This window comes from Tamandua tetradactyla, chromosome 18, assembly GCF_023851605.1.
Source record: "Tamandua tetradactyla isolate mTamTet1 chromosome 18, mTamTet1.pri, whole genome shotgun sequence".
In the NCBI taxonomy this organism is placed as follows: domain Eukaryota; kingdom Metazoa; phylum Chordata; class Mammalia; order Pilosa; family Myrmecophagidae; genus Tamandua; species Tamandua tetradactyla.
In genome coordinates, this window is record NC_135344.1 from 36,405,240 (window position 1) to 36,430,789 (window position 25,550).

At 34.6% G+C, this 25,550-nt stretch overlaps 1 protein-coding gene across 11 annotated transcripts in view; it reads left to right on the forward strand.

The window, feature by feature from the left end:
* PIAS2 (protein inhibitor of activated STAT 2) overlaps nucleotides 1-25,550 on the forward strand; it is a 189,476-nt gene that overhangs the window by 135,433 nt on the left and 28,493 nt on the right. For 3 of the 11 annotated variants that reach the window (XM_077135542.1, XM_077135540.1, XM_077135543.1), the window contains 3 exons: nucleotides 1,893-2,032; nucleotides 7,255-7,292; nucleotides 9,922-13,518. In XM_077135542.1, coding sequence (XP_076991657.1) covers nucleotides 1,893-2,032; nucleotides 7,255-7,292; nucleotides 9,922-10,104 — 361 coding nt within the window. In that variant the 3' untranslated portion in view covers nucleotides 10,105-13,518. The other 8 variants (XM_077135541.1, XM_077135547.1, XM_077135549.1 and 5 more) reach the window with 8 other exon arrangements.

Genomic DNA, 25,550 nt, shown 5'->3' on the forward strand with positions numbered 1-25,550 from the left:
TACTCGTTTTCTTTCTCCTTCTTTCTCCCTGTGTCTCCTAGCCCAATTTCTGATATCCACTCTTACTTTGGAGATAGGATCCTGTGTAATTTGAAAACATTTTTAGTGAAACCCTGCCCTTCTACTTTCACCTATATAGAACCACCCCATTTTCAGACCTCCAAAAAAGATGAGCTTTAAATAAAACCAACCTATCCCAAGTTTTTGCCCCTTTCCAGTATCTGCCTTTTCTAACATATCTTCTCCTTGTGATTTAGGTCTTCAGGTAGCATTCCAAGCCAGGAAACCACTTGATTCTCTCTGGAAGATGACTTCCTTCTGGTCCATCTACCTTTGGAAAGTGTGTTTTGAAATACCGGGCTTATACTATTGCCTTAATTAAGCTTATTATATTTTATATGCCTCCTAAATGGATTTTTTTAGTCTAAAATTTCTGAACTCTAATCTGTGTCATTCACTTCTCCGAGACTAACACAGTTGCCATCTCTAGATGACTTTTTTTCCATGTTTCCAGTGGCATCTGTATTTTTGGGAAATAGTTCAGAATGACAGCTAGATAAGGTCCTCATGTCTCTATGCACAAGGACTGCAGTATCTAAGTAGGTTGTGGTCTTTTAAGTGGTTTGATATTTAAACTGAGGTTATAAAATAATTTGTTAAGTATTTGGAGAATTAAAGATGCTCTGCAGATATGTCATTCTTATTGCCAGTATTTAATAATCTAAGCAGTAACAGAAAGTGTTTCAATCAAAAGAAAGGGCATCTAGAAGTTCTGAATTATCATTCCAGTCTAGCTTTGTGATCATGGTTCTGAATCCTTAAACTTCTGTTGGTTTCACTTTCTTCATCTTTATAATGCTCCTTCTGGTTATGGAATTTGTGTCTCAGTGACAGGTGGTTAATCATTCTCATTGACTGGCAGTGCTTTTGGGATACTAACCTTGATGCTTTTTGTCCCCCTTTGCATGTTGTTATTTGTTGGGAAAATGGCCACCATCAACTATAGCTTGAATGCATTATTTAGTTTCTTAGTGCATTCAAGAAGTTTTTCTTGTGAACTTCTGTTTGTTTACCTAGGACTCAGAGAAAATGTGGCTTAAATAAGAAAAATGCAAAATCATCTCTAAGCCTAAACATTAAACAATATATATTTATATATATATATGTATGTTTTATTGTACTACTTCTTGAAATAATTATTTCTTAGGTGTTTTTAAATTGTATTTTCAGTAACACAGATAGATAATTTGAAAGTCACACACCTTCTTAGAGTAGAGGACCAATGTTTGATTTCTGGGTATAATATCTTTAATTCTGAGTGGTCATTTTTTTCCTAATTTCTAGTTGTTTTCTATCACCTTTAGATTAGCTGGCTTTAGGATAGCCTAAATTTGCTCAGGAGATTTCCAGATAAGATTGCTAATAACCACCACAATTCAAAATTAAAAGAAATTCTGCTTGAGCTTTAATAAGAAGCTTCACTCATAAAGGTGCCCTGATTAGCTCAAATCTTAGGAGTCCCCTACTGTAAGTCTATTTGTAGATCAAATTACTAATATCCACATATATTGCATTAATAAAACCATATGTAAATTATATTTCTAATCTTAGATGAAAATGTTTTGTAACACTCCACATTAAAACATTATGCTTTAATACCAACTTGCTGTTATGTCACAGCTGCTGTTGAGATCAAAATACATTCAAGTTAAAATGAAGACTGTTATGAAAGAGGAGATTAGAGTGGAGTACTGTGTAGTGAGTAGTTGCCATATAGTTGTGTTGAAACTTAGTGTACATACAACTGAGAATACCCAGTAGTGCAGCGCTTCCCTTCTCTCCTGTGAACTAACAGCCAGATTCTTTGTAATTTCCCATGCTATTTAAAACAGGGTTCTCATGTATCAGCCATCTTCTGTAAGAGTGCCCAGTGTGACTTCGGTTGATCCTGCTGCTATTCCACCTTCATTAACAGACTACTCAGTCCCATTCCACCACACGCCAATATCAAGCATGTCATCAGATTTGCCAGGTATGTGGAGAATTTTTGTTTTGTTTTGTTTTTATCAAGTTTTATTATTTTTAATCTTAATCTGTGGAGCAAATATAGTTTAAAAATTTTAATTCGAAGTGCAAAGGAAATTTGAAGGCTTTGTGTAAAGATTATAATACATCACATTTCAAATATTGTTTCTGCTACAGAGCAATTTATGGATTCCTGATGATAGGAAATATAGTGGGATAGTAGGAAAATTTTATAGAATTTATTGTCCCTGTATGGAAGGTTTGAATTTAAGATAATTTTTCGTGGTTTATTTGCCATAGAAACTTCATGGGTCAGGGAGAGTGTCTTCTTATGGTGCGCTTTTTGGTAGCATATCAGAACTTCAGAATATACTGGTGTATCGCAGGATCTATTTTGCTTACCAACTTTACCCTGTGGATTTTTTTCCTTCTTTAAGGATAGATCTACCAACTGTTTCCTTAAAGCAGTGGTTAAAATTTAGGGACATTTAAGAACTTATAATAAAGTGTTTAAATTTCAAGGAGGTTTATATTGCTTTTGCATTAAGACTGGTGCAACCAAGACCATATAATAAATTAACCCCCCCCCTCCACACACACTCTTGTTTTCTCTCACCACAGCCATTGCTTTTGCATACATTTTTGTCAGTCAAATTCAAGAAAGTTAAAACCAATGCCTCTTTATATTCATGATTCCTTTCTTTCCCAAGGGTCCTTTTAATGGAGTACAATTTCTTACTCCTGTTACTCATTTTCTTTTCTAGATTTATGAAGTTAGTTTCAGCCCACGGTTTCTTCTTTCTTCTCCTAGTGACATCTTTATTTTGTTTTAAGCACAATATTTATTCTACTGAGCAAAATTTATGTTATTGAAACAGTTGATAGTTGTCTTATGTAGCCCAGAGTAATTTGGCCACTTGAAATTTGTTCAGATTATTTGAATAAAGTGCAGTGGAAAAGAACTAACTAAAAATACATCAAAAATGTTTTAAATACCTTTTGCTTCTTACGTATTTGCATGTATTCCACACGTAGTTTGGGAATTGGTATTTTCAGAAGTTCTATATACACTCTGCCAGCACCAATTATAATTTTTTTTTTTCTATACAAAGCTTGATACCTAGGTAAAGGTGAGGTTTAATGGTCCTGGACAAAGATTGAAACTCAGAGATTCTTGATTCCTGACTGTCATATATTGCTTTAACTTTGCTAGATTTAAGTGAGGTTTAAGAGTGTACAGTTGTCATTTTAGTATGTTACAAACAGTCATTCCAGAAAGATTTGTTTTCTAAAAACCATGAATTCAAAACTAATCCTGAAAAGAGATAATGAATATTTATCTGTTTACAGTTAAAGTGACCCTGGCTATTTAACAATAACTTGATTTACAAATCACTTACCCTGTTAGTTTTCAGATTGTGTTAGTCTGCATTAATTTTTAATTTGGGAGGATTTATATTATTTCAAGTTTTGGGCATAAAATGAGGTTTAATTCTTTTTAAAAATATGCAGATTTTTAAAAATGTGGCAAAATACATCTGAATTGATATTTGGTAAAATGCATTTCAAGCTGGTATGGAGGAAATAAGACTAATATCTAGGGCTAAAATTTAGCCTATATAAGCAGTAAGGTGGTATGGGTTATCAAAATGTAGAAAAGCTTTTTTACCTATTGGTAATCTGAATAGAATAGAATCTATTAGCTATTTTTCTAGAGCAGGGCTTAACATTTAAGTAATAATAACAATTTTAATGTAAACTCAGTGGTTCAAGCAAATTGTCATAACATGTCATTAAGGACTCTTGAGATAGGACCGCCTGTCAGTAGCAACTTCCGAAGGCCATTCACAGCACCATCTGCTGGTTGGGCCTGTTGGGCTACACAGCAGTGTTACATATTCTTTAAGTAGGTCTCTGTGCTTTAGGAGAATTACCAATTTATCATCACCTATAAATTGTGTTGCAGTTACAACATCCAAATAGTTCAGTTTTTACTTTGCTTTTATTATTAATGTATTCTTTTGTGATTAGTAATTATTTTGGTTTTCCATGCATAATTTTTATGTAATTGGTGAAACTCGCTTTGCATTTATATCTTTAAGAACTTATAATAAAGTGTTAAAATTGAACACCAAGAATGGAGAGTTGACAAAGTTTTAATACATTTATTGACATTCCTTTTAAACATCATAAACATGAATCTTCTAAATCTGCAGGAGAACAGAGAAGACACGCTATTAATAATGAACCGCAGCTTGGAACAGCTTCTGATACTGTGCAACAATGAATACAAAATAAAATAAATAATTTGTATTTATGGAATGGAAAAAGCTTGATTATTTCAAGAAAAATATGTCTGCCTTATTATTGCTAGTGCCATATTGTCAGGTGTGAATGGTGCTCAAAAGTTGTATTATGAAGATTTGAAAGTGCTAAACATTACATATTTAATCATGTAGCCATCATGGTCTGATAAAGATAATGGTTCAAATAAAGAAAATATGTTGTCATAAGTAAGGAAAAAGATCAGTCAGTTTTACATAACATAAAGCATTTAAAATAAAAATTTTTGCAGTGTTAGACCAAATTTTTAAAAATCTACTTAGGGGTGGTGCAGTAGTGGTTCAGTGGCAGAATTCTCACCTGACATGCCGGAAACCTGGGTTCAATTCCCAGAGCCTGCTCATGCCAAAAAAAAAGAAAAGCCCTCTTAGATCATGCCATCAGAATTTGTAAACTACTTGCTAAAAAGTTTTAACTAAAAAGTTAAAAATAATTGAGTACTTTCTAGCATGAAATATTTAGAAGAGTATAAAATATATAAATGTGACAGAACACGGTGAAATAGTGAAAATAACATTATGTTTAACTTATAAAACAAGGCAATAAAATTTTAATCCCTTGGTGAAATTTCATCTGTTTTATATATGAGACTTTTGACAATCTATTTGAAATGTAAAATTCAAAATTGATGTTAGCTTTTTATTAGAAGAAATGCCATGAAATACTCTATCAAACTTCAGTGTTAGTGCTTGAGTTAAAAAAGGTTTCATTGCATCTGGGTTTGATTCCTGGTGCCTGCCCAAGCAAAAAAAATGTATGGTTTCATTGAAAAAAAATTTATATTAAAACCTCATTGCTACTGGAGACCCAGGTTCAATATCTGTGCCTGCCCATTAAAAAAAAAAACCCTCACTGGATTTTTTATTGACAGTCCCTGTGTAATGAATGCTAGGGAGAGAATCTGGAGTATCAACCAAATTATAGAAAAATTTCTAGGTATTTTATTATGGCATTGTATAAGTCACCGTATTCATTTTGATACCCTGGATAAGGTGTGAGAAGATAAAGATCAAGTAAATCTCTTAAATTTTTTCTCAATAGAATTTGTATCACCTGTCACATATGAAATAATCACCAAAGAGAAATAAAGAGAATATCTGTAGAGTTGGGAATTGAAATAATGAAAGTAAGAAGAGTTTTTGGACCTCAATGGGCAACTTCTTGTCGTAGAGCTGGGAAAAAAAAATTTGAAAATTATATCATTCTTGTGTATTTATTTTAATTGAAAATATGAAATGGGAATAAACGTTTAGAAATTGAGCAATTTTTGAGTGATTTGGCTTTAGTACACAGTATTCCAACAGATACCAACATTTTCTTTAGCTTTTCAAAAAAATTTCAGTTATTAAAATGGATTGAATGATTCTGTAAACATTGAAAGTGATTGAATGTATAAAACAAAAACAGCAAAAACTATGATAAAATGAAAAATACTGTTTGAAACAAAATAAAATTAAGCCAATTACATGACATTCTAATAAACTATTTTTGTGCTTTAGTCAGTAATAGAGATATTGAAGATATAAAAATTCTCAGAAGGTATTATAAGAGCTATACAAATTTTGAATTACTGTTTGGCAGAAGCGGAGAGAGAGGATTCACCGATCTAATATATTAATGTGAAGAGGAATTCTTGAGATATATCACCTAACGATTATCACATTTACGGGGAAGCCATTGGCAAAGTTTATTGTGATTTCCTTTGTCAAGTCTTGGCTCAAACTCCTGCATCATACAGTTGGTGACAGCCATGGAAAATAAAAATTATGTCAACAATTAAAAAATACTTTGGAAATTATTTCATTGATTTCTTTCATGAACAGTTGATCCTACCACTTATATTACTTGGAAGGTATTTTTATAGTATATTTAGGAATTATAAGGAAACATAACTTATTTTTTGAGTTGTAATTTATTCATACTAGTTTTTAAATATCATCCCTCCTAATAGTCTCTGATTTGAATAACTAACTAGTTTGAGACTCTCTGTGATGGTTGTATTTGGGATGACATTGAATGCCAGAATATAAAAATTCATGAAATTGAGTAGAAATGGGCTTTTCTTAATGAACTATACCTGATATGTGTTTTTTTAAAAATGTGTTTAAAATAAACAGAAAGAATTTATTCGAATAGGTAGGTCATGGGAACTGACTTTAAAGTTTATTATTAGACTTTTCAGATCTGAAATTTTTTATTGTTATAACTGTTGAATACTTCAAAGTGGTGTTCCTGGCCAACCTTTTTTCATTCCTGTTTCTAAAGCATGATTAGAGAATTCCTAAATCTTTGGTTTATAAAACCACATTAGCTTAAAAGTCTGTAAACTTTGATAAAATATAACTTATTAGTGAGCAGCAATTACCAGGTGCTTACTTTGTGCATGGCATTGCATTGTTTTCGCTACTCTTAATGTGGAAATAAGGAAACAGAGAACATCAATAAAATGATTAATGAAATCTTTTTAAGAAATATTAATTTTAAATGAACCTCAAAATAGTGTATTTCTAAAAAAATAAATGTGCAGTATCCTAAAAGCCTAAGTTTTTTCTTTTTTTTTTTTTAGTGGTCTGGATCCAAATCATTTGTATGGTTTCTTACTCTTAAGTGACAAAGAGGAAAAGTTTGCTTTTACATCTCTGGAAATTTTTAGACGGCTGCCTTTTGAGTCACTAGGAGGTGGTTTCTCCAGCTGTTCTATTAGGGAATATGTTCATCTTTGGCTTTTATGCACATTAACAATCACTTATCATGGTATATATATTCCATTCGGCAGAGTGCTATCCCAAATATTTTATGACCGATAGTAAGTTCAGAATTATTTTGGGAAATAATCTAGCTTCTGAAATACAAGAAACAATTATTAACAAAGCATTTTTGTTTTAGGTTTGGATTTTCTTTCCCTTATTCCAGTTGATCCCCAGGTATGTATCCTGAATTTAAGCAACTAATTTGTATTTGATTGTTCGTTATGTCATAATAACTAAAAATAACCAGTTGCATAAAATCAGGACAGTCAACTCTAATTACTTAACATTGATGAAAAGGTGGTACTGTATAAGTATTTCACAGGTTTTATTCATGGAAGTCAATTTTTCGATTTCTGACATTTTATTCGGTTCAATGATCAGTTGACATTTTTTATATTTTGAGTGATTATAATTTGGGGAAGTGACTAGAATGAGGGGAAGCAGTGCTAGATGGTTGGAGGTTAAAGCTTTAGAGATTATTTATAGGACAATATACATATAAAACCAGTAGCTTATTAAACACATTTCAGTCATCAGCTTTATACTTCCCCGTTTTAAGCCTATCAGATCTAGACGTTTGGGATGCCCCAATTTAAAATTGCTGTGTACCAATCACCCCTGTCTTCTGTCGTAGATGATAAACTCTAATATCCCAGTGTTCCAACAAGAAGACCTTGGAGTAAGCATGGATTCCACTGTCAGGCTTATAGCAGAGGCAGAGCAGAGGAGGAAACAGCCTGGGTAAAGGGAAGGAGAAAGTGAAGCAGAGGAAGAAAGGAAAAAAACAGAGAAATGTTTAGGGTAGGGAAGGATGAAGGAAGAACCGTGGAGCACTGCTTCATGGGGTGCTCAAAATCAGCCTCCTCCTGTTCCAGTACTGTGTATCTGAGCTCATAAACTGGACATGGGAAATTTGGGCCCATGGTAATGTGCCAGAGAGGAATTTCTTCTTAGAACCTTGAGTTTGTTACATTAGGAGATTCTGTAACAAAAGTACCCATATATTTTTTCAGGAAATGGACACTTCAGATTTAAAAGATTAACTGATTTTTTTATGTGAACAACCCTTTTGAAAAAAATGATCTTGGCGCCTGGAGGATTTTGATTTCATAACTGTGTTTGGCACACTTCATGGTGGGCTAACATTTAAATCAGGAAAAGGGTACAGTTGTGTCTTCAGTTTACCTTAGAAGTATGTTTCTACTTTACCCCCATGTTACACCCTTATTCCCTCTCATCCTTGTGCAGATATGTGCCCATTATACCTCCAAGATAGAGTGAGAGATAAATGACTATAATCCTTGTACTATAAACATTCAATGCATAGAGCACATTGACTGCAGGACTGTAGCATCTAGCACTCATTATGTAAATGAGGAAAGGTGCCTTTTTACACTATGAGGCAGTCAAAAACTGCATGAGAGGTAGCAGGAATAAAAATGTAAGTTTCTGGGCTATTTTTTTCCAGATTTTTGCCCAAGGTTAGTGGGAAGTTGGAAATTGATTTGTTGTTAGAGAAGAATTTTAATACCTAAGAATTCAGCTGTATTTAGTGCTCCTTAGAAGCTTTTAAAAACTTTTCCCTCTCCCCCTTAACCAGTGTCCTTTGAATCTCTTTGTATGCGGCATTCATTTCATTGATGAACCACGGCAGTGATCTCTCTTAAACATTAAATAAATACGTTTTTTGAAGGGCCGACTGAGTTTTAGTTGTTGCTCTTCCACTGACAGTTTAAACCTGGGGTGGTAGTTCCCATATTACAGGCCTTGAAAGTCATGTTAGTCTAAACAACTTCAATTTTAAATTCTTGTTCTGTGATTCTGTATCTCTAATAATAGGTTGAGTAATGTATAGGATGAATAATAAGGATCAGATATCCTACTGGTATTCTCTCATACATTAAAAATAAAGATGCGCTTAGTAAATCTGTTTGTTGAATATATACTAGACTGTGCTTGCTTGTTAAAGTTAGTGCAGTTGTTTCTCCCATAAAATATGCTGTGTTGGTATAAAACAAAACACTTAGCTCTTGCCTCTCTCTAGTCTTTTTGGTCAGTATTAGAATATTAAACTCAGTTTTGAATTTCTTTGGGAATCAGCTACCAGGGTGGTGAGGGCACATAAAATAAGCACATTTTATAAGGAAGATTAGATTAGCTCACCTTTAAGATGTATTCCAAAATATGATTTCATGAGCTAATTCTCTTTTCTGAGCATGCAGTGGTATTTAGACACCATGTAGTCTCTATTTTAAAATGAATTTTGCCATTCTAATTACATAGATACTGTTTTATTTGTGTGTACAAAGGAGTCAAGCACCACACTGTTCAGCTGGTCAGTCAACATAGGGTTTAATTGTTTTAAGTTTTGAAAGAATTACTGAATTTTGCATTAGCATTTTTGCTTAATACCAGCCTTTTACACTGTGATTTAACCTGGTGTAAAATACATTTAATGAGCATATTCTAATTAAGATTGAGTATGATTCACAATCATGGGGCTCATGTTTAGTTAAATGACTTTAGTTATTGTTAACATTGTTTGTACTATTACCTATGTGTATAGTAACAGACAAGTTCTACACCTTTTGACAGAATCAGCAATGTTCGCCATTTCCTAAATAACGTAAACTTACCTAATTCATACCCAATTCCTCCCAAAGATGTGAAGGTCTGAGAAAATTTAAAAATTCCAGTGCTATTTAAATATATAGCTATCGCTTGTGCATATCTAACTATTTCTAGTCTCTTTATTTAAAATCAATGTAGCCTCTTCCTTATCGGAATCATTGTTTGTTTCAAGCAGTACTGTCCTCCTATGTTTTTGGATAGTCTCACCTCACCCTTAACAGCAAGCAGTGCGTCTGTCACCACCACCAGCCCCCATGAAAGCAGTACTCATGTTAGTTCATCCAGCAGCAGGAGTGAGACAGGGGTCATAACCAGCAGTGGAAGTAACATTCCTGATATCATCTCATTGGACTAAAGAGGACTCTCGATTCTAGGAGTCATTAATCAAAACTGGTCTTTCTTGGATCTCTGGTCCATGGAACTTATTTTTTTTTGGCAGTTTCTTTGGTATTTATCGAAACGTCAAATGGATTCTTTTGCTTTCTGAGAGATGAACACAGATGACTGCAGCAAGAACCAGATGACATGCAAGGATTTTTCTTACTCATGCTGTACCCTGAGCAGCAGATATATTCAGCCATAACTTTATCTGTCTTCTTAAGAGATGGATTTCAATTTCATATGTTACTGGATGGATTCTACAAACCAGTTAAAATTTTTTGTTGTAATATACAGCAATAAAATTATGTAAATATTCAAGTAAAGTTTTCTAATTAAAAAAATGTAGTGATTTAAGAATGACAGCAACTTGGGCTTAACGTGATGTGAAGGGAAAAGGAAATATGGAAAGGAGGTGTGTTTGCAGAATGAGTCCTTTCCGCGGAGATTTCTTCTATTTTACTGAAGTAATGAAGCCTTGATAGGTGGCCAAAGCTTGGGTTCTATTTTACTTCTTGCAGTTCACTTTTTTCTTGATCCCATCAAAGAAAAATGGTCTTTGTTACTCATTTTCCCCCATAATTTACACTTTGATATTGTTTCCTAATCAGAATGAAATTCTGGGATTTGGCTGCTGTTTTTTAGTTAGTTATTATGTTGAAGAACACTATACAGATTCTGGCCTGGCATAATTTGTATTATTTTGTTAACTGTACATTCTTAGTTGAGAGTTTTCTGTAAATCTGGAGGCTTTCTCTAAAAGAAACTCTTCATAGCCATTGCATGAAATGTTTTTTTAGGGGGTAAGTTGTGGCTGGAATGTTCCTTAGAATTTTGGTCACACTCTCCAGAAACATTGAGAGCTTGATAGCAGTGGAAGAAAAAGTTTAGGGAATGTAGGAATAACAAAGTTTAATTTCTTCCTAAGATTTTTAACTTGTTCATTTATTTTACAGAATAATATACAAATATTTGTTGAAACATTTTATATTTTATTAACGACAAAAAATGTTTTCGATTTCTGATTATCTTTCTTGGCTCAGTAATCTCGGCTTGATGGCAATGATTTTCAAACATGAAGAAAATAAAAATTATCAAGGGATGGGAGCAGAAGCAGATTCCTTTTTAAAGAAATGTTTGCATTGAAGTAAAGAAGAATTGGGAAGTATGACCTGGAACCTCCTTAATGTCTCTTTCCACTCTGCCCCAGACACTCCAGGGAGCCCTTATGGTTCTGCTGGTGCACTTTGAAAACCACTCTTCTATAGTGTTTGATTTTAAATCAGTCAGGAAACTGAGTTTTACTGCTTAGAGAAAGTTGTTCACCCAGATTTTATATTCTCCTTTGCTTCATTTGGTTTCCTAAATAATTATTGACTCCTAAAGGCCACATTACTTTCCTAATGCCTAGCTTTCTCTCTCTTTAAGCTATATCTACTTCCTGTAAAAACAACACCCTTTTCCCCCCCTGATGAACCCAACTTAATTGATTTCTCAAACTGAAGTTCCCAGATAAGGAATCTCCAATTTCCTTTGGAGAAAGGACAAATTACTTCATGGTTGAGGTAGCTTCCGAGAGCCTGTCCCTTTATATTTTCTCAAGTTTTCCTGGCCTTTGTGTGCTTTTGTACTGATTAAATTTCATGTGGTTCCCTACATCATCCCTTCTTTGGCTACATCATTTCTTTAAAATCCCTTTGGGAGGGCTACTTATTACTAAAGATGCAGAAAAGAAACAATTTTCTGGCAGTAGTTGCACCATAGTTGCCAGTTATATCTTCTTAGGTGTTACATTTCCAATTCATCTTACAGTCCTTTGCTCCAAATAAAGAATTTTGTCCTAGTAAGGTGTTATGTTGCTGCTCTAAATTCAGATGCAATTTCAGTTAACTCTGTAATCAGATAACCTGATTTGTGTGGTATAATTTGTTAATAAAGAAATGTTGTATATTTGTTATCATTTTGTTACCCTTTAGAGTCTCAGAAAGCTCCCCTCCCAATTTAACCAACAGAGTTTTTTAAGGTAAATGAAAATATTAATAGAAATTAGTAGTTGTGCTTTATTTCCTTTTCAGTACTTATGTGAACAGTTTTAGTGTTCATTTTTGGTACTTTACACTGAAAGTCCATATATGTTTTTAATTTATCACATACTTGTGACTAATGTTTAAGTTTGTAATCTTTAAATTGGGGCTTACATTGTATATGTATCTTTGAAGGTGCATGCTTTATACCTTTAGCATTATGGAAACATCATGATTATTTAGCCATTATCCTTTGCTAGAATCCTGACTTTTTAGCAGTCCATTTTGTTAGCACAGGTTTCTGCTTAACCATGTATAATGCGGTTTCAGAGGGAATGATCTTGGCTGTTACTTAGATGTTGACCATAGAGTGATCATCTGAGTATCTTGTTTAAGGAAAGGGGCTACAGTTGTTAGTCTTTACATTCATAAGCCAACTTGCATTTTTATCTTCACTTAAAAGCAAGGGCTTTACTTGCATAGGCTAATCCTGCCCATGTATATGGTGCTGAATATTGCTTCACACCTAAGGACTACTTACACTAACCTTCTGACTCTTAAGTGAACCAATTTAGTATTTATTTCCATTTCTAGCCATCCAATACAAGAATTATTATAAAGGCCAAATGAAACAAAGTGAGTTTAGGTTACATGACATTTACTTGATGATAATGTGTTTAAGTAAAGCTAGAGTGAATGTATGCATAAGTGAGAGAGATTGAATATAACTAAGTTTATTCATAACTTTTGATATAAGTGGGCTTCTCTTTCATAGAGTTAAAGGAATTTGAAGAAAGATAAAATGTTGCATTTTAGGTGAGTCGGGGAAGTGGTACTGAATGGAGACTATTCTGACTGATATTCAGACTTCTCAGACCTTTTGCCTTCAGACCAGTCCTGGACACTCGTTATTTAATAACCATGTTACCTGTATTCTTCTACCAATAAAGTATCATTAGTTACATTTTGTGTTTTTAAGTAAAGTCAATTTTTAGAAAGCTTTAGTTTGAGTCTTGGGTGTGCCAGCCATTTCTCTACTCCCGGTTTTTGGTAAAACAGCAATTAGATATTTTCTTCTTGCTTGTAGTAAATGCTTTGATTTTCCTACTTTTTTTTTTTCTGTGAGTTTAAACATTCATTTCTGTTGAGTGTCATACTGAATTATTTCCCAGCCCTTTTCATCTTAGGAAATGTGGAGCAGCTCACCATTTAAACTTGGATCTGACATTGAATCAGTGACCCTGGATCCATGTGGTATGGGGAGCCTGGAGTTGTCCTTTAGATAGGTGATTAGTGAGTCATCCTGATTCGCCATCTTTTTGTTACAGTTATACTTGAATACAGTAAAACTCACGAAAAAAAAAGAATTTTTCTGGTTTTTAGCAATCTGACACTTCTGTCAAATAAATGATTGCTTTGTGAGCCTCTTTTTTTTTTTTTTAAATGAACCACACTCCAATTATTAGAACAAAGCTATAATTTAAAAAATTCTTTAATGCTGCCTGGTTGAATAATGTCTTTGTTATTTCTGTTCATTGCTAATGTATGCTCATTGTGAATAATTTATACAGTACAAAAAAGTGTAAAGAAAAATAACAATTGCCTATAATTGTCACCCAGGAAAAAACATCACTTTTACTATTTTTGCATATTTCTTGTTTGTCTCTGTACTGCTTGTGCTAAAGTTTACAAATTTTGAATGGTTCTCAATATAAATTTGTATCTTATTTTTTTTTCTCAACATAGAGGCATTGTTTCATATCATTTAAAGCCATGCCAACCTTTATTAATTACATGATATCCCGTTGTATGTTTGTGCCATGATTCATGTACCTTTTCCCAGTTGGACATTTTAGATTGCATCTTATAATGCAGCAGTGAAGTTCTTTGTGCATAATTATTTCCTTAGGAAATTCCTAAAGGTTGAAATTCTGGGTCAAAGGGTATGAATATTTTTGTAGTTCTTGAGACAGAACACCTTTTCAGATGATTGTGTTAATTTATAGCTAACCAAGCTATGAAAAGTGCTATTTAACATGTTTTCCAAAAACATGCAACATTTATTTCTGTGCAGGTTTCTGCACTAAGACCCTCTGCCCTTCTGACACTGACAAATTGGGCTAACCAACTTGGAGGTAATTGTCAGAGATTTTCCCAAACTGTCCCAGTTTCAAATATCTCTACATAACATATTCCAGAAACATATAGGGTATCCAAATTATTTCTCACGTAGTTTACTTGCACTATGAAGTAGAACAAATATTCTCTGTCATACTACATTTTCCATTTTTAGTTTGAAAATCTTGTCACTTTATTTACTGTTTGTGGGTACAGTCAACCCTTAGTATGCAGCCTTCTTTTTCCGCTTCCCGGAGGCTCCATCTTGGTCTTTCTGAGCTCTCCAAAGCCAGTAGGGTCTCCCAAGGCAAAGGCCCAACCGAAGGTGGAAAGGTGGTAAAGCTAAAACAATACTGAAAGAATGTCCAGGCTTTGCCTGTTTGACTTTGCAATTTGCTGTGTTTCTGATTATATCTCATTCTTAGTGTTCTGAGGTTGGCTGTGGGGAAAGAAAAACATTGCCACCTTCAAATATTCAAGGTGGAACATTTTCTTGTTTGGTATACCACGTTCATTATCTCTCCAAATGCTTTTTATTTCTAAATGGCTTTTACAACTTCCCCCCATCTTTTATTTTGTATTGTTTTAAGTGAGTAAGAACGTCATTATCATATCTTTTGTTTGTTCTTCGTCAAACTATTCAACAAATGTTTTTCAGTATGGTTTGTACGTGTATGGGGGATAGAATAGTATAAAAGATCTGGTCCTCTACGTTAATGTCTGTATAATCAAGTTTAAAGAAAAATAGCTTTAATTTAGCTGTTTTTCATTGGATTCTTATCCTGTAACAGGCCTTGTACTAAGAACTTTACAAGAATGTCTCATTCTTCACAATTACCTTTCAAAAGAAAATAGTATTCCCATTTTGCAAATAAAAGCAGATTTAGATAATTTTCCCAAAATCACAGTGAATAGGTAGTAAACTTGGAAGGATGATCCAGATCTGCCTCAGAAACCCTCTGACTAAACTAAAGTATAATATTAGGTTAGTTAGAAGACTGGTTTGGGAATCTAGACATAAAATTGTGAGGTCTGGATTCAGATGATTGCCAAATAAGTAAGAAATGAAGGATACTGGAGTCATTTCAAAGGAAGACTCAAAATCCAGTCGATGGATGGAAGGGAAAGGGCCGAGTACATTTCGCAACCTGGGTAACTTGGAGGATAATTTTTCCTACTTACAGAGAAAGGATGCAGTGTGGAGATTAATCATTGAAAGTAGACAGCGAGTTTAAAATGCTATGACATATCAGGAAGGAAATGTCCATGAAGTATTTGATTCTGCGACTTATGTTTGGTTGAGGACACAAAATCTAAAGAATTGAGAGTCATAAGTAATACACTCCCCCATGATGCTGAGAGTATTCAAGTTATCCATCACCGTTGGGAGAAGAAGCAGTGACTGCTACACTAGGTGGACTAAAGCAGCCCAAAGCCTCCTTGTCATGGTAACTACAAGCAAGTCCACAACCTCTGAGGTCTCAAGTAGTCTTGTACTGGCTAATACCTGTTTTGCTGCAGTCTTTTAAGAAATTACAAACTGTGTTTGTCATCCATTATCACCTTCTCTTGCCTCCATTCTGTATGTATCATAGTCACTCCTAGTCTCCCACCTACTCTTTCCTTCCCAAACCATGTTCAGCTACATCTCAACTTCTGTTTTGATTTTCCTCCTCATGTCTTCCACAGCTGAAGCTTGGCTATCCCCTTAGGTCCTGCCAATCCCCTGCAACTTTCACCAGTGCAGGCTGTGTTCATGTGTCACATATCTTATGAGGTGGTAGACCCTGCCCTTTGTCCTTATTGTAGCTTCTAAATAATTTCCCCCTAGTCCTCTAATAAAAATCTCTACCTGTCTGAAGCCCATGCAAAGAGGTTATACCATCAGCTACTCTTATCAAGTAACCTCCTTTGATTTGTTGAAGGCTTCACTTGCTTACAGTGTTCCTTGCCATCTCAAGTTTGTGGTCATTCTCAGTATCTCCAACATTCTTATGGGTGATTCATCCAACAGTTAGGCTGTGAGGTTTTCTATTACTTCATGCCCAACAACATTTTCTGTTACTGAATTGTAGCAACTTATTCCTATGTTCAGACCTGACCCTTCTTATTACCATAATTAGGATTTAAGACTTCTTACACCCTGTAGCTGATTAGGAGACAGCTTTGTTTCAGTCCAATGAGATGAAATGGGCTTTAAGGGCCAATTCAGACCTATGGTCCTTTGACCCTTGTTTGTTCCTGTCTTCAGGACCTTTGTCTGTCAGACTTCCCGTCTTTCCTCCCATGTCTTTCACTTCTCTAGTGATTGTGTTCTTGGCTTACAGTCATTTAAGTCATCAAATATTTGACTGCATTGTACCAAGCGCTCAGAATACAGGATAGATGTACCTACCCTCACCAAAGTTCTACTCCAGTACAATAAACAGATGAGTGAAACAGGAAAATTACAATACAATGTAAAAAGGCGAGGGATAGGGTGCAATGGCAGCACAGAGATGAAGCACCTAATTGATTTGATAGAAATAAAATGAGTAAAAATATAAGGTTTGATAAGAACTTTGTCATGTAAGGAGAGGACAGAAAGAAAGTTAGGAATAACTGGAAATTTCCTAAGGAATATGAAAGATCATGAAATGCCTTGTAAAACAGCAAGAAGGCATTGTGTGTTTGTGATCCTTAACAGTAGTAAGCATTTATTGAGTTGATATGATTTTCCCCATTTTTTACAAATGTTTTGCAGCTTGTGAGTGGGCAGTCAGACTTCAAACCAGTCTTTAAATACCTTGGAGTACAATTTACCACCTTAAAGTAGGTGTCCCCTAATAATCCTCTGTTACCTCACCCTGTTTATTTTATATAGCACTTGTCACAACCTGTAATTATTTTATCCATTGGTTTAATGTGTATTGTTTATCTTCCATATTAGATTGTAAGCTCAATGGAGAGCAGAGTTGATATTTTATTTCACTTGCATCCCAGAGCTTAACAAGGTGTGTGGTGCATAGTAGGTGCTCAATAAAAAATTTATGAACAAGAAACAGTGGATAACTTTGTATTTGACTTTTGCTAACTGTAAATCATTTAATGTCTGAGCAGCAGCTGTTCATTGAGAGGAAAGTGGGAGGTGCTGAGGAGTTGGGAGGAAGAGAGCACAACTGACCTTTTAGACTCTACAGCACCCCAGGTGCTAGCAAGGACTCACAGAAATAGCCAGAAACTGGAAAGATCCAAGGAAGGCTAAGAGATGAAATCCAGAGTTTGTCCCAGAGAAAGCTAAATGAAGGCCCACGGAGGCTTGGAGAGAAGCCACTGGAATGGAAGCTGGAAGCAGTGAACAAGAAGGGGCAGCAGACGTCACCATGTGCCTTCCCATGTGACCGAGAAATCTGGATGCTACCTTTCCTCCGAAAAGATAACCTCTTGTTGGTGCCATAACTTGGACATTTTCACTGCCTTCGAATTGTTACTTAGAACTTAATAAATCCCCTTTATAAAATCCATTCCGTTTTTGATATATTGCATTCTGGCAATTTTAGCAGACCAAAAACACCTGGCGTGTATAAATGTTGAAAACACAGCACAGGGAGGGAAAAGAAGAGAAAGAATGGGAAAGAGACAATATTCAGAGAGACCATGGCTGAAAAATTTTCAGACCTGCTGAAAGATAACCCACAATATCAGGAAGATAAAAAAAATTTTCAAAGAATCATATCTTGACATATCAGTGAGTCTGCAGAACACTTAAGGTAAACTATTAAAAGAGAAAACAGAGCATCAAAGAATTGACAGACTTATAGCTGACTTCTCATCAGCAACTATAAAAGCCCAAGTGAGCACTTAAGTGTTGTGCCAGTTTGAAACTGTGTATGCCCCAGAGAAGTCATGTTTTAAAAATCTTGATTCAATATTGTTGGGAGAGATCTTTTTGATTAAGTTGTTTCCATGGAGATGTGACCCAACCAGTTGTAGGTGGGACCTTTTGGTTAGGTGGTTTCCATGGAGATGTGTCTCCACCCATCCAAGGTGGGTTACCTACTGGATTCCTTTGACAGAGACCATTTTGGATAAAGTTTCAGAGCTAACAGAGATATTTGGAGATGCAGAAACAAAACGCCCCCAGGGAAGCTGTTTGAGACCGAAAGCCAAAGGATCAGCAACCACCAGCCACTTGCCTTCCCAGATCAGTCTTTCTTGAGTTAGGGTATGCCTGGATGCCTTAGTTTGGACATTTTTATGGCCTTAAAACTATAAACTTGTAACTTAAATTCCGTTTATAAAAGCGAGCCCACTTCTGATATATTGCATTTCAAGAGCATTAACAAACTAAAGTGCTGATAGAAAAATAACCAAAAATTCAGTGCCAAGTAAAAATGTCTTTCAAGTGTGTGAATGAGATATATTTTCATTTCAAAAACAAACCAGAACAGCCTGCCATAAATTGGTCTAACTAAAAGAAATTCTGAGAGATAAGTCATGTAGAAGGAAGAGTTCCCACTTGGACGAACTCAGATGTGATAGAATAAAGTCCATAAAAGGTAACTGATTAACAAATGTTGTTTAAATTAACAACTTATTGTAGGGTTTTAAAAAAGATAAAACCAGAAGAGTAATATGAGTGATGAGGAAGTGGTGATTGCCTTTTTAAAAAAATATTTTTATTGACACATCTTCGCACACATACAGTCCATACATGGTGTACAATTAATGGCTCACCATATCACATAGTTTGTATTCATCATCATGATCGTTAACACTTGCATCACTCCAGAAAAATAAAAAGTAAAAACAAAAATTCATACATATCATACCCCTTACCCCTCCTTCTCATTGACCAATAGTATTTCCATCTACTCAATTTATTTTACCCCATATCCACCCCCCCATTATTTACTTTGAGTCCATTATTTTTTTTTACTCATCTTTCCATACCCAGGATAAAGGGAGCATCAGCTACAAGGTTTTCACAGTCACACAGTGACATTGTAAAAGCTATGTAGTTACACAGTCATCTTCAAGAATCAAGGCTAATGGAACTCAGCTCAACAGTTTCAGGTACTTTACCTCAGCCACTCCAATATACCATAAACTAAAAAGGAATATCTATATAATGGATAAGAATAACCTCCAGGATAACTTCCCAACTCTGTTTGATATCTCAGCCACTGAAACTTTTTTTTTTGACTCCTTTCTGTCTTCCCCCTTCTGATCAAGAAGTCCTTCTCAATCCACAATGCTGGGTCCTGGCTCATCCCGGGAGTTCTGTCCCATGTTGCCAGGGAGATTTACATTGCTGGGAGTCATGTCCCATGTAGCAGGGAGGGCAGTGAGTTCACCTGCTAAGTTGGTGTAGAGAGGCCACATCTGAGCAACAGAAGAGGTTCTCTGCGGGTTACTCTTAGGTATAATTTTAAGTAAGCTTAGCCTGTCCTTTACAGGAATAAATTTCATAGGGGCAAACCCCAGGATCAAGGACTCTGCCTATTGATTTGGTTGTCCCCACTGCTTGTGATTTTGTCAAAAATTCTCCAAATAAGGAGGTTGGATATTTCCTCCTTTTGGTGAGGGCCTTTTGTTGGTAAAGAAGAGGTTAACAATAATCTGAACTACAAGTTATCATTATTGGAATAAAGTTCTAAAATGTAATCAAGAAAAAGTGAAAAACTTCCAAACTGGTAGGGGGATAAATTTGGATTATTATAATAATCCAAATGATGGCAATAAAGGAAATATAAACACTGAAAATGTGAGATAAATAGAAAGCAAAGACTAAAATAGTTGCTGTAAAATCATGTCAAAAATAACTAAGTGAAAATGTACTGAATTACTCAGTTATACAACAAATAATATGCTGTTTACAAAAGACATGACTATAGAAATGAAGTTAAAAATATAGCAAAAGGTACCTCAGGCAAATTCTAACCTGGAGAATTCTGATGTAACTCTATTACTATCAAAGAAAATAGACAACAAGTTAATACTGATAAAAGCAAGTTATCACCTAGTAGCATAGCCAAAATATATATTGCAAAAATGTCAGAAGTGCATAGAGAATAAAAAATCGCGTCACTTCAGGAAATAGTATTAAATATTAAAATATAAATAAATTTAAATATAAACCAAGCATATAACATTAGAAATGTACAGAAAAATTGAATTGTTAATTAATTTGCGTAATGTAGAACAGTACATCAAACTACCTCAAAATACACTTTTTTTCTTTAGCACAAGTTAGACATACATAAAAACTGACCAAATACTAGACCATAAATTTCATATATTTCAAAGAATTGAAATACAGAACCATGTTCTCTGACTACAATGTAATTTAGAGATCAGTGATAAAATGAGTATTTAAAAAATCCCATGCCTTGAAATATTTCTGAATAATGAGTTTCAGAAGAAATTGCATTGGAAATAAAGTATTTAGAATTTAATGGCAATGAGAACAATATATAGGAAAATGTAAATCAAATCTGCAACGAGATCATTTCACACATACTAGAATGGCCACAATTAAAGAAAAAGCTATAAGTATTGGAGAACATGTAGAGAAAGAGGAGCACTTACTCACTGCTGGTTGAAATGTAAAATGGTGCAGCCACTGTGGAAGAGTTTGGTAATTTCTCAAGAAGCTGAGTATAGAATTGCCATATGATCCAGCAATCCACTTCTAGGTATATATTCAGAAGAACTGAAAAAGCAGGGATGTGAACAGATAATTGCACAACGATATTCATAGTGGTGTTATTCACAATTGCCAAAAGATGGAAACCACCCAAGTGCCCATGAACCAAATGGATAAGCAAAATGGGGCATATACATATGATGGAATATTTTTCAACAGTAAGAAGGAATGAAGTCCTAATGCATATGACAATATGGGTGAACCTGGAGGACATTATGTTGATTGAAATAAGACACAAAAGGGCAAATATTGTATGATTTCACTAATGTGAACTAAGTACAATAAACAAACTAATAAAGTTAGAATCTAGAATATAGGTTACCAGGAAATAGAATGGGGATAAAGAGTGGGAAGCTGATGCTTAATTTGTGCAGAATTTATGTAGGTTGATCGTCAATGTTTGCAGATGGATAGAGGTGATGGTAGCACATTACTGTGAGTATAATGAAGAGTTTTGAATTACGTGTATGAATGTGGATGAAAGGATTAGTGTTAGATCGTGTATGTTACTAGAAGGAAAGCTAGAGGATAAAACATGGGAATGTGTAACAGTGAACTCTATGGTGAATGATGTCCGTGGTGAATAATACAAATATAAGAATGTTCTTTCATGAACTATAACAAATATATGTCACTAGTACAAGCTGTTAATACTAGGGTGCTATATGGGGGAAAAAATAAGCCTAATGCAAACTTTAGAATATAGTTAACAGTATTATTTTAGTATTCTTTAAATAAAAATGAATCTATAGAGACAAATTAGTGGTAATGTAGGGCTGGAGAAGGATAGAGGGATTGAGAGATGACTCTTAAGCGGTATGAGATTTTTCTTTTTGCAGTAATGAAATGTCCTAAATTGATGATGATAATGAATACATAACTGTGATTATACTAAAAGTCATTGATTATACACCTTGAATGTATTGTATGACATGTGAACATATCTCAATAAAAGGGCTAAAAAAGTGAATGAACCCCCCACATACAATATATCAAAACTTGTGGAATACAATTAGAGTAATACTTAAAGTGAAGCTTATAGCTTCAAACATATAGATTAGAAAATGGATGAGCCAAACATCCATATTAAGTTATAATAAGAATAAAATAAAATATAGAAGAGAAAAAAGATAAAGAGTAGAAATAAATGAAATACAAAAATACAATAGATCAGCAATTTTATAAAGTGGTTCTTTATAAAAACTAATACATTGACAGATCTCTGGTGCAACTGCTGAAGAAAAAAAGGAACAAATATTAAATATCAGTAAGGAAAAACACAACTAGATGCTAAATGGCTTAATGCAGGACCATTAAAAATATAATAGGATATTATACAACTTTATGCCAATAAATTTGAAAATCTGATTGGAGTGAACAGCAATAGCAAACTTTATTTTACCCAAAACTGTTAAGAAGAGATTTCAAATCTGAATTGTCTAATAATCATTTAAAGAAATTGAATTAGTAGACAGTTCTTCCTACAAAGAAAATATAAGCTAGTATCACTCATGAACATAAACAGCTTTTAAATGAAATATCATCAAACTGGGTCTAGTAGTATTTAAAAAGGATAAATATGAACTAGCTGGATTTACCCTAGGAACTCAATTATAGTTTAACATTAGACAAGCAGTTGATGTGATATGTTCCATTAACAAATGAGTGGCATGAAATAAAATTATCTCAGTAGATGCAGAAAAATCATTTGATAAAATCCATCATCCATGTAACTAGGAATGGAAGTGAATTTCCTTAACCTGATAAAGATATCACTTGATTTCATGAAAGTTAAGAATGGCTTATCCAAACAGCAGAAAGAATGAATAGGCAGATTATATGTTCAGAGGAGAATATCTGCAAAACTCATAAAGAGCTAGGAGCTAGAAAATACAAATATAAATATTTCCTATGAATTAAGGAGAAGACAGACAATGCAGTAGAAAAATGGGTGAAATACTGAACAGGTAATTCAGAAGAGAGGTAAGTGAAATTTCTCAAACGTAGATAAAGATGTTTGATCTCAGCAACCAGGGAAACAAAATAAAGGGATAGTATTCTATTACCTACTCACTTTTAATTAAAAATCTGACGATGAATGTTGTTTAGAATAAGGAGCAAAGGGAACTCTCATTCACTGTTGCAGAATAAATTAGCACAGAGATTTTGGAAACGTTTGGCTTTACTTAGTATACATCAGCATACTGTATGATTCAGCAATTCCACTGCTTGGTGTGTGCATTAGAGAAAGTCTTGTTTGTGTGCACTAGGAAACATGTACAAGAGTGTTCACAGCAGAATTTTTCATGATACCTCTAAACTAGAAATAGCATTAATGTCCATATACACCAGAATGGGTGCATACAGCACTTGCCATGTGCCAAAGCACAGTTCTGATTACTTTATATATAGCAACTTACTTTAATTGGCACAGCAGCCCCATGATATTGGTAGTTGTATTATCTCCTTTTTGCAGACGGAGAAATTGAGCACAGACTAGTTCATTAACTTGTCACAGTTACATAGCTAGCACATAATATAGCTTGAATTTGAACCCAGGAAATCTGGATTCAAAATGAAATTTTTAGCCATTATTATTATACAGATATTATATGAAAGAAAAAGTTGAATCGCAGCTGTTTCTATAACATGGATGAATCTCACAAACCTAATGTTGAATGAAAGGACAAGTCAAAAAAAATAACAGTGCAGTTTTAAGGGTATAAAGTTTAAAAAGAAGCAAAAGTGAACAATTTACTTTCTATTTTATATATAGGTGTTATATCTATAAAGCTAGGCTATGATTCTCAAAAATAAAAAATAGTGGTTGTCTCTGGGCTGGGAAGAGGATGCACCAGAGAGCATTCAAGGTCCTGGCAGCATTCTATTTCTCAACATTGGTGGTAATTACACAGTATTTGCTTCATTATTCTTTAAAATATATGTATCATATGCATTTTTTGTACATATGAACTATATTGTAATTTAAAGTAAATTAAAAATGAAAACTACCTTAAATGATCCGAATGCCCCACCAAAACCTCACTGTCCCTGTCTCTTAACACTCTCCCTGTCTTTCAATCACCCTAGTTTCCTTGCTGTTCCTCAAATACTCTGAGGATGATCCCACTTTAGGTGTATTTTTTGGCTTGAGATGCTTTTTCTCATATCTACATGGCTTTTACCCTCATTTCTATTTTGGGGGGGGGGGGTGTCTGTTCAGTCATTGAATTAATATAAGGTTCAGCTACAAATATCAAGACTACCCAAAATGTCAGTGCCTTCAAAAATATAGAGATATATTTCTCCAGACTGTTACCATCAGAAAAACATGGTCATCTATATTGAGACCTGGCTGATTCTGCATGAAACGAGGAACAAGTGTCTTTGCTTTGGTGAGAAGGTGAGTTTATTGAAGATACATCCACAAGGAACTGGAAGAAAATCTTTCTGAGATGACTTCAAAGTGAAGAAGGTTATTGGGCTTTTATAACCCAAACAGACAAAGGAATGGCAAGGGTCCAGAAGAAATCCAGAGAAAAACAAGCAAAACTAAGTGCAAGTCACAGGATTCATTAAGATTGCATAATGGTTGCCTGTTTATTTTTGTTTGATCATTGTTCTAGTTTGCTAGCTGCCAGAATGCAACACACCAGAGACAGATTGGCTTTTAATAAAAGGGGATTTATTTCATTAGTTCTTCAGAAGAAAGACAGCTAACTTTCAACTGAGGTTCTTTCTTACGTGGGAAGGCACAGGATGATCTCTGCTGGCCTTCTCTCCAGGCCTCTGGGTTCCAACAACTTTCCCCAGGGTGATTTCTTTTTGCACCTCCAAAGGCCTGGGCTGAGCTGCGAGTGCTGAGTTGAGGTATACTGAGCTGCTTGGGCTGTGCCACAGTGCGCTCTCTCATTTAAGCACCAGCCATTTAAGTCAAACATCATTCATCACAGCAGGCACTCCTCCTAGCCGACTGCAGATGTAATCAGCAACAAATGAGGTTCACGTACCATTGGCTCATGTCCACAGCAACAGAACTAGGTGCCTTCACCTGGCCAAGTTGACAACTGAATCTAACTACCACAATCAGTATATTTTGTTATCTTTTTTGCTGACCTTTCAGGCTTTGATCTTGTTCTTCAAAGAGTAGAAGGTGCCGATTTATTAGTTTCTGGCTTGGTCCCATTCTGGTTTTTTTTTTTTTTTTTTTTTTTGGCTGTAATCTTATCTCTGCAGGCAAAGCTGGGTACATCTAGTTAATATAACTAGGAACAGAGAGTAAATTTTTTAGATTAGGTTATAGCAACCTGTGCTAGAAAAAGCTTTTATATAATAAGAATTTTCTAACTACTAAAGACCATACAGAACATTTTCTGGCTAAAGGATTATATTGAGCTTTTTTTTCCCCAACTATCCAGCTGTCGAGTTTCTCCTTTTATATTGTTACTTCTTACTTTTGTTAAGAAGAGGCATCTTAGGGCCTCTAGGAAGATGGCAGAGCAGAGTGGATTGAATTCATTCCTGCTCTGAAGAACAAGATGGGGATGGGGAGAGAATGACTGGGACTGCGGTCCTGGGATGTGAGTAAGCATA